This window comes from Rattus norvegicus, chromosome 5, assembly GCF_036323735.1.
Source record: "Rattus norvegicus strain BN/NHsdMcwi chromosome 5, GRCr8, whole genome shotgun sequence".
Classification (NCBI taxonomy): domain Eukaryota; kingdom Metazoa; phylum Chordata; class Mammalia; order Rodentia; family Muridae; genus Rattus; species Rattus norvegicus.
Genome location: NC_086023.1, coordinates 26190759 through 26201115, shown reverse-complemented (window position 1 = coordinate 26201115; position 10357 = coordinate 26190759). Strand labels below are relative to the sequence as shown.

General features: G+C 45.1%; 1 protein-coding gene across 2 annotated transcripts in view; it reads left to right on the top strand.

The window, feature by feature from the left end:
* The first annotated feature begins 1296 nt into the window (after positions 1-1296).
* The window catches only part of Car8 (carbonic anhydrase 8), a 97053-nt gene continuing 87992 nt past the window's right edge, over positions 1297-10357 (top strand). Inside the window, exons 1-2 of one of the 2 annotated variants that reach the window (XM_039109403.2) lie at positions 1297-1498; positions 2222-2413. In XM_039109403.2, the coding sequence (XP_038965331.1) occupies positions 1399-1498; positions 2222-2413 (292 nt within the window). In that variant the 5' untranslated portion in view covers positions 1297-1398. The remainder of the gene's footprint in view (positions 1499-2221; positions 2414-10357) is intronic. The other variant, NM_001009662.1, reaches the window with a different exon arrangement.

Below are 10357 nucleotides of genomic sequence, written 5' to 3'. Positions count from 1 at the left end.
CAGCCTTTGCATGAACTTCATCAGTTATGACATTTGATTAATGCGAAATATATATGTGGGTGCTGCAGCTGGCCAGGAGTTTTCTATCCAGACAGTGGTGGAGTAGCCCGTCTGATGTTTTTCTCCTTAGCCTCCCTCCACTCCCTGAAGACATATAATATACTGTGATGTGATTTTTTTTTTTTAAAGTTAAGGCTCCAGCAGGCAGTAAAGAATAGCAACCCAGTACCTTAAAGCTTCCCAGTTAATCAATCACCTCCGAGCTGTTTGAGGAACTCGAATGTATCCATTAATCTCACAGACCTTTGGGAGTGTACATGGGCTCTGTAAAAGGTTAATCACTCTGCAGACTAGAATCCTAGCTTACTATCCAAATAGATCTATCAACGTGGAGTAAAGGAGCTTAGGGGTTACTGAACAGGGCTGGGACACCGGGATGAAGCATTAGCCTGAAGTTGGGAAACATGTTTCCGGTGTAACGACTTGACCTCTTTGGATCGGGAAAGTTCCTGTTCGTTTCGTAATGTGTGTGCGTTTCGTTATTTGCACGATTTCGCGAGGCGCTTGGGAGCTGTGTACACAGCGAGGTGAGCCTGAAGCAGCACCCCAGAGTTAGAAACTGGAACCAAACAGCCCATTACTTAAAGACATTTAGTAAAAATTTCTCAAACTATACCTACTTCACGATGCTAAATTTTTTTTTCGTGAAATGTTTGCAGGACTAACTTTGGGGGAAAAATATCTACATTCATTTTCACTGTGGTCCAAGGACCTATTAAAAGGTAAAACGAGCTCAGTTCAGCTGCCGCCACTGCTCTTGGCCCGGTGGTGGTGCACTCTTGCAATCCTGGTGTTTGCGAAGTGGAGGCTTGTGTAGTTCAAGGTCATCCATTTCTCCACTGGGAGGAGTTTGAAGCCAGCCTGGTCTCCTTAAGACCCAGTCTCACAAAACCAACCCCCAGAAAAACTAACCGGTAAATAATGGCCAATAAACCGTTCGACCAGGGAGTCTTATTGGGTTCACGGTCTTCAATCCCTTTCCTAAAGCAAGGCAACTCCTTTTAAAAAATGGAGCAAGGGGAGCACCGGAGACAGGCCGGTCTTTGGGGTCCCCAGGCTTCCGGAAGGGTATTGGGGCTTGGGCGCAGCAGGCTTCCAGAGGCTCCGCAGCCCCAGTCTGGCTTTCGCAGGCTTGTCTGTCCGGGTTGTGGGGTGGGAAGGGGTGGAGGTTGGGTGTAGGGCGGGGGCGTGTCTTCGGGCCAGACACGCCCCCACCGACCTTAAAAAGCGCAAGCCTGCGCCCGGCTGTCTACCGCTCGCGCTCGCGGGGACTGCCACGCTCCGTGCGGTCCCCAGCCCCGCGCCTGCCGCGCCCTCACCCGCGTCGCAGAGCCGCCCATGGCTGACTTGAGTTTCATTGAGGATGCAGTCGCCTTCCCCGAGAAGGAGGAAGATGAGGAAGAGGAGGAGGAGGGCGTGGAGTGGGGTTACGAGGAAGGTAGGCTCGTGGGGCTGCTGTCGCCGCTGCTCCGCCCCACGCGGTCCTGCTCCTGCCCCTCTGAGGCTGCCCCGGTGCGGTTCGCACCTGCTGCTCCCGGGCAGTCGCATCTCCCAGCCTGGAGCAGCAGAGTTGCTTTCTAGTCTTGCGAAGTGTAACTAAATGTGCTCCAGAAAAAGCGTCCTGATTGTAGGTTGGGTCATTGCTTGTGGCGACTGTAAAAAGAGTTTCCTGAATCTGTCTCCGCAGACTCATGTTTACTGTATACACGGAGAAAAGCGCGAAAAGCCCATAGATATATGTATGGGACACTGAATTTGCATTCTAAATAAGTGGTGCTTATTAGCGTTACCGGTTTTCGGCTGTCTCTGAGCATGTTGGTTTTTGCGGAAATTTCCTAGTACTGTACATAAATAAACTGAGGAGCAGAAGAAATTTCTGTGGTGTCTTTTTCTAGTCATTTAAAGATGGCATAAGTTTTCTAGATCCCTACATCAAGACGTCTGTATGCACAGATATAAACACAGCAGTAAAGGGTTTTGTGTGTGATATTTAACAACAGATCCCTCACGCAATGAATGTAAAAGCCCACACACATTTCTCACATTTCTTCTATATACAGATGATAGTCACAGCTATAATGTCAAGGATTATGAGGTTTTCATGTTATATTTTACTGTCATTAACCTTTAAAAGCCAACCGAGTCTTATTTTCGTCTTCAGGTGTTGAGTGGGGCTTAGTGTTTCCTGATGCGAATGGCGAGTACCAGTCACCTATCAACCTGAACTCCAGAGAAGCCAGATACGACCCCTCGCTGCTGGATGTCCGCCTGTCTCCAAATTACGTGGTGTGCAGGGACTGTGAAGTCACCAACGATGGACACACCATTCAAGTCATCCTGAAGTCGAAATCAGGTAATTTAGAACGCACGTTTCTGCAGTTTTGTAAACGGGAGGACAGCGTCTGATTTAACCTGTATGGTTTTAAAGGTGGCACCAACGAAGTTTCCATTTTCACAGTTCCTTATAAGTTACATTTTCTGGGAATTATTTTATAGTACAGTTCTGAAGGTTTGAGAGGGTGAAGTGATGGGTATGTCAGCTGACTGTCCTTCCAAAGCTGTGCCTAGAGCTGCCTCTTGCTTAAACGAACATTTACTGAACTTTAAAGAAAGGAGTACATACACAGGCATGCTGATTTGAGTTTTTCTGCTGGGCTTTTTGTTCTAAATTATCAATTAGCTGAAATCATTTAATTATAATGTTTTTTGAAAATAGTTTGTGAGACCAAAGTTTGGAATTTATTGATATCACCTGTGTTCGACATAAACTTTTCAAATTAAATCTCCCCTTCTCTATTAATGACAAGAATAATTTTAATGTTGAACCCAGCCAGACATGTAAGTGGCAACTCAGCGTGTGCTTTTGTTTATTCTTAACTCACCCGCTCTTCTTGAACCTCGTTGAAATGAATCTGAAATGTTTTGCAGAAAATGCAATTTCCAGGAAAATTGCTTTTCATCTTAAGTGTAGGAGGACGAACGCAGGTTTAAAAAACATTAGCGATAAGATTGTGTTTTTCATGGGGAATAATAACTATTTTTCCTCCTGGAGAGAATGGAACATTAGTGCATTGAATGTTGATGTGCTTTACAAACAGGCTGTGCTTGCATTAATTCCAAATTGATAAACTAGGTGTTTCAAACCACGAGACCATGAGTTCTGTCATTAGGCAAGGAGGATATTTATTGCTTCCTCTACTCCTCATGTTTCACAGTTCTGATTCGAAATCCATGAGGCAGAGCATGCATTCTTCACAGCTATTGTGAATTTAATCAAGGTGGGGACAACTCCTGAAGGGGACAGTGTGTGTTTTATATGGAGCTAGTACACACACACACACACACACACACACACACACACACATGCACGCTTACACTTACACACACACACTCACACACTCACATTCACATACTCTCACACACACTCACACGCTAGCACACTCATACATACGCACACTCACACAAACACACACACACACTCACTCACTGAGACAGATTTGAGCTTAAATCAGAGTGTTTTGGAGATGTTTCTCTCTGGTCATTATATATTTTATACTTTTGTGTATTTATATATCCCTCCACCCCTTCTCTCCTCTGACCTCCACTCCTGAGCAAGAGGAACTGCTCCCTGAACTTCTGTCCTGACTTGCAATGCCCGATGGATCCAGACTTCAATCTCCACTTCTTTGGGAACCTTCCTCCCTCAGGACCCCAGTCCTTTTCTGTCACTACAGTAATTTCTTCCTTTTAATATTTCAACAAACTTAAAAGTCATTCAGTCCTGGGCATGGCGGTGCACATCTTTAAATTAGCACTGCAGAGGCCCAGGAAGGGGGGGAGGGGTATCTGTGAGTTCCAGGCTAGCCTGATCTACATTGTGAGTTTAAGGCATAAGAAGGCAAGAAACTGAAAAAAAAAATCTCTTAATTAGTTTATAACTTTTCCTAGGCTGCTGCAGCTTCTCTAAGGAATTGTCTTGAAACTCTGAACACCTTCCTCTCTTTCTTCCTTTCTTTCTTTCTTTCTTTCTTTCTTTCTTTCTTTCTTTCTTTAATGAAGCCTTTTCTTTATCAAAATGGACAACAGATATAATTTGGATAATTGGCTGTGTCTTCATTTTCTCTACTTCTAGCTATAGCCTGTCCTGCCCTACCTACAACTTCTGTTTTTCTCTAGTAACAATTACTTTGAACCTTCAAAAATTTCTTTTTTCTGTTTTATCGAGACTATAATATAATTACATCATTTCCCCTTCCCTTTCCTCCCTTACTATTGCACATTACCCCTTCTTGCTACCTTTCAAACTCATGGCCATTTTCATTAATTATTAATTGTTCCCATGTACATATATGTTTTATGTCTGTCTATCTATCTATCTATCTATCTATCTATCTATCTATCTATCTATCACCTGCTCAGTCTGTATACTGTTACCTAGATGTTTGTTTTCAGGGCTGAACCTTTTAAATGTTTGTCCTTACCTCCGTATTTCTTAATAACATGTTTATGTTCTTTGCTCTGATATTGGGAGCTCTTCAGGCTCCCTGCTGTGGAAGAGGAGGTGAGTCTTACTACTCTTTCCTGTCCTGGTTTTGTCCCACATACTAAATTATATTGTTATTAAAAGTAACACTCAGAGCATAATTGCTATGACCTTGCACCTGCCATTTCTGCCTGAGGCTTTATTGGGTTTCCTCTGTGGAACAATGTTTTCCTTTGGAGTTACTGTACTGTTTATTTTTAATGTTACCTAACAGGAAGTCACATTCAAATCCCACAGATGATAGAGTGTGTCTCAGGCCATTTGATGGCAGCAAGCCATCCTCTCTTCCCTCTTGTCCTTTCTCTGGCCTCTTGGAGCTGCCCCTCCGTCGCTGGACTGCCACCGAAACCCTGAAGTTCATACACTTCCCAAGTTTGCTCTCACACTTTCGATTTCTAAAACCTGGTGCTGGTTGAATTAATTTTCTGTTGAATTTCACCACTCAGTGTTTTACGAAGGTGAGGCTCTTCTTCACTGCTTTCCGTTTTCTTTTCCCTGTTGTTTGTTTTGGGTTCCTTCTCTCTCAGTTCCGTTCTTCCCTTTCCTCTTGGAGGTTCTCCTCAAACACCCAGTGACCTGGCTCTCTGCTCCTACTTAAGATGAGTCCACATGAGTCTCAGATGCTCAGTTCAGGAAGGCAGAGGCTGAGGTCTGGTCACATAGTCAGTAACGGAGTCTGATGGTGGCATGGGTGTGCTAGAGACAGTTCTGGAGCAGGCCTTAGTGTCCTCAGAACTTACTGCTTGCTGTTTCTGTTTTCTTAGGGACGGTGGGTAAGTGGCAAGGGAGGGCTGGCCCACACGTGGAAGTTTGCATTCTGGTTGTTGTCAATAGCCAAGAGACTGCCACCATATGGTGTGTTCCTACTCTCTGCTAATCTGCTAGGCACTGTAAAGGCAGCTGTTGGGCTGTGGAGAATGGGGTTCAGAGAGAAGCGCTCTTTTTAGGGGTTTTCATTTCTCGTTTGCAGTTTTCCACTCTATATGCCTCTACCCTTATCCAGGCATACCCAACGCCCGCCATTCCGAGTCTGTCCTTGTGCCTCTTTCCATTTGGCTCTTCTGACAAAGTGCCTTAGATTACATAACTTATCAATATCAGTTTATGTCTTCCAGTTAAGTCTCAGCTCAGGTGTGTGCAGATGCGGCCTCTGGTGAGAATGTGCTCTGATGTGTGGATGGCACCTTCTAGCTGTTGTCCTCAAGTTGCAGAAGGGGAAAGGGGAACGCTCTTCCCATTCTTCAGGACACAGCTCTCCTCGCCTCGGCATCTCTAACATGGCCGCACTTCCAGCCTGGCTTTAGTACGGTGCTAGGTGCTAGGTGGACCTCCGGGGGTCACCTCTGCCATAGTAATTTCTGTTTTACTAAACGAGAATTTCAGGTCGCTTAGCAGCTCCCTCCGTTTCTTTGGCACCTCTCTGCCGCGTTACGTTTTTTTTACCCTTGGCCATTCTGCGCTTGCGCATTCCCCTCTTGTATAGTGAGGCCTGAGCAGTCAGGAAAGCACTTCTTGTGTAACTGGAGGTGTTTCCTGATGTAGCGTGATGTCTTTAAATTTTATTTATTTGTTGTATATCTTATTTATTTATTTGCTTATTTAGTTTCATTTGAGAGATAGGAGCCGTGTAAGTTATCCAGGGCAATGTAAGAACCACTGTGTAGCTGGAGATGGTCTTTCGTTTCAATAACCTCCTGCCTCTACCCCAGAGTGCTGGGATTAGAAACATGACCTACAGTGTCCCACTCACATGCTTTTTAAAAATACTTTTAGAATTATTGTTTTTGTTATTAGTATGTATAAATGGTGTGTGTGTGTGTGTGTCTGTGTGTGTGTGTATGTGTGTGTGTGTGTGTCTGTGTGTATGTGTGTGTGTGTGTGTGTGTGTGTGTGTGTGTTGAGGTTTCATGCGGGTGGCGGGGGTTCAGAGGGCACTTTTACCACTCTATGCCTCCTTACACACTTACATGGAAGTTTTAGGATCAAATTCAAGTTGTCAGGCTTCAAAGAAAGTCTTTTTTACATCCTGAGGCATTTTGCTGACCCACAGGTTATCTTTTTTTAAAAGTAAAATACACTATTTGTAGGGTAAGCACAGTATTCTTTGGTAGGAATTAAAGCTTACATTTTATCACCTGCCATGTTGAGGTTTTTGTTTCTGTGAGGATGCCAGTGACTGTGGACATGGTCACTTTTTCCTTCTTTTTAATTTTTTTTTCTATCTTTATTGAAAAAACAAAACCTCTCAAAGAATTTCCCCAATTGACCACACCATTTTTTGTATCTAACTTCAGTGTTGATGCTTCACAAACTAAAGCTCTTAGAGGCATCCCAGTGATGCCGTGCCTGTACGTGGTCCCCTCTGGGAATGCTGCCTTGGGGCATTTCTTGGGCCCACCGCCTAGTCTCTCCACCATGCAGCTCTGTGGAGACTTCCTTGGGCTGAGGCCATGGGTGGTCTTACCACAAGCTCTCCCCCGGGGAACTGTAAAAACCTTATCATACTCTAAGTGCCAGGTTTGAAGTGAGATGTGTGGAAACTTTCTCCCTGGTCTCAGATGGGGTTACGTGAGGGCTGTTTTAATTTTGACTGCTTCACCCTGCCAGTTCTTCATACTCAGTGATCCTGAGCACACTGGGCTCTCAGGCTTCCTCCTCAGCTCTGCTCATACAGGCAGTGCAACACAGAGACCTTGCGTGCTGCTTTGTCTCCTGTTAGGTTTCTGTCATCAGACTGGCCCTACGCTGCATACCCCCTTGGCAGGTTGGGACAGCCTCAGAGTAAAGAACCCAGGGAAGGAAAGTCAGTCCTCACTGAGGAGCACACTTTGGACTTGAGCAGTTCCCCAAGTCAGACTGTTCTGCACCTTCTCCAGCATGTATTTTAGAGTTCAGAGCGTATGTATCAGGTTTTCTGAGGCATCCTCTGGAACACTGCTGACATCCCATCAGGAAGGTGGCACTCTTTTCCTTTCTGACACACGTGTTCTCTCGACACTTACTGATTATTTACTGCACCAGTATAAACTCACCTGTCTGTAAGAGCTAAGCAGACACTCACAGCTAGGTGAACAAAAGACCAGTAAATAACTGCCTGGTGTCTGGTTTACCTGTGGTGTTGGGAGGATGGGCCTGGATAGGTCCTGCCTGGTTTGCCTGGTTTGTGTGATGTGTCGGGAGAAGCTGGAGGTGTGTGCCTCTGCAGTGTACTTGCTCATTGGTCCCCTCTGGCTGGTGGAGCGCAGTTGGCAATGTTATAGTTTTACCTTATACGGAGAGTTACCAGCTTTGGAAGTCAGCAATCAGTTACTGAAGGGCGATTGTTTAGTGGAAACTATTAGAGAAGGGTTTGGGGAGGAGGTAGGGTTTGAGGTGATCTTGAAGGGTAAATATGCTTATAGGTTGGTGAGGTATGGGGCAGAGAGCTGCAAAAACCACAAGATATGGGAGACATGTAGAGATGATGGAAGGAAAGGAAGGGCTTGTAGCACATCTGGGAGAAGATGTATATGTGGTAAAGGGCTTAATGGGCAACATGGCAGCACAGGATGACTTGAGACCTAGGAGAGATTGGGAGCTGGTTGGAAATTCAGAGAAAGAAAGTAAATTACCCAAGACTGAGGCCATTGTGTTTCGTACCAGTGGAAAAGTAGGGCGGACACAGGGCTAAGCTGAGGTGTCATCTGCAGAGCTCCAGTGTGTGGAGTAGGGGGAGGAGGGAACAGACAGAGATGGGCAGGGGTGGAGTCCCCGAGATTGGACCATGGTTTGGATCCTGTCACCATCCTCTCTCTACTGGATCTGCTTAAAAGTGGCAGAATTCCACTTGGCCTGGAGTTTGGCCCATTTTCACATCCCGTGGGTGATGACTTGACCAGGCCATGTGTCCCATTGTCTCCTGGAGCTGGGGAAGTTATTTAAAGCTGTCACATACACGATTTGATTTCCCACCAGGGCTAGTGAATGGCAGGAATCTTCACACCTGAGGTATGCAGGATAAAGAAAATTGAACACACTTATGATGGTAAGAAAAATAGCATAAATATAATACGACAACCATTTTCATTTATTGACAGTGGTTATGTTCTCAGTGCCCAAGGATTGTGCTGAACTCTTTCTATACTCTTTTTCTTGTTATATACGCTTATGATAAAGTTTACCTTATAAACTAGGCACAGAATGAAATTAACAGCAGTATGTAATAATCACATAGAACGTTATAAACACATGATGGGATATAAGTTTTGTGGATGAAGTCTCTATATGTTTGAAATTGTTGATTGTGTACTTTTAGTTTGTGGTTGAATGCAGACAATAGAAACCACAGATTGTGGTTACAGATAGGGACAGATTTCTTCTGGGACAATATGGTACTCAGGTGTGAGACATTGTGCTAGGCCCATAGGATAGCACATCACTCCATCTGGCTACGAAGGGTAAACACTTGGTTTTTATGACACATGGTCTTGTTATTAGCCCAGGCTAGCCTCCAGTTCTCCCTTCTCTTCCTTCAGCCTCTGAGTGCAAGTGCCTGTCCCCTATGCCAGGCAAAGATAATGACATTTTTAATTGGCCATCAGCATAAGAGAAATTGCTAATCACTCTAGATCATTTGTGCTATATCCTCTGGCACTTACTATAGCAACTTTAATTAGAAAAGTTCACTTCTGGGTCTGTTATAATTCTCGGTCTATTTTTAGACTGGGTGATTATTCCTAACCCCAATTCCCTGTGTAGAGCCTCTGCCCACTGGTGACTTAGATTTCTTCTCTCAGAACACATGTGAACTGCTTAGCATCTCCGAGCCTTTCCAAGGCTTTTCTCCCTGCCTTAGCTGCCGTTTTCCATCCCCTTAGTATATTCTTCAAAGTTCAGCTTGACTGTCGTTCCAGAAAGTCCTCAGTGATTCTGTGTGAGCTATCTTGTTTTTGATGACTCTAGCTGGATCTCCTCCTACTCTCCAAACATTCTCCTTGCTGCCTCTGATACCTGCTGTAAGGAACATTCTTGAGGTCGTGGGGAGGTCTGGCTGCATTGGGTAGGACTGTCTGCATTGAGGATGCCTCGATATACTGTGCATGCTTGGCTGCATTGGGGATGCCTGGCTGCACTGGGAATGCCCAGCTGCATTGAGGATGCTAACTGACTGGGCATGCTTGACTGAACTGTGGCTGCCTGACTGCTCTGTGGATGCCCGGCTGCTGCTGAGGTCGGATCCTTTTGCTTTGTCTCTTCTGTGGCCAACCCACTCAAAATGAGTGTTCAGTTCAGTGAAGTGTGAAGGAATTCTCCTCCAGCCACAGCTTTTGAATTACACGGTAAATCTATTTTCTGCAAAGGACTATGAGGCTTAGACAAGTTTAGGTACATGTTTGTTCCTTAAGTTGTCACACGATCCTCAAGTTTTGTGGAGCATCCCTTTAGGGGCTCTCTCTGTGTCTTCTAGCATCAGGACCAGGCCTATTAAAGAGCAGTTAAGAAACGGGGACAGGAGCAATGACATCAACTCAGTTGCAGATTCTCCTCCCAGCTTTGTCACTCTAAAGAAATGGAGCATTTCAGAAGAGTCACCCCGAGGCCGTTTCATTGTAATTACATCAGGGCTGATGTCACCTCCCCCAAGGAATCTTCAAGCACTAACCAAACATCACTCTCCAGAACTGAGTGGTGGTTACATGGGAAAGGCACTCACTGGGATGACTGGCTTCCTAGTAAGCAGCGTCATTTGTAGAAAACGGGTGTAGCATCTTTAGA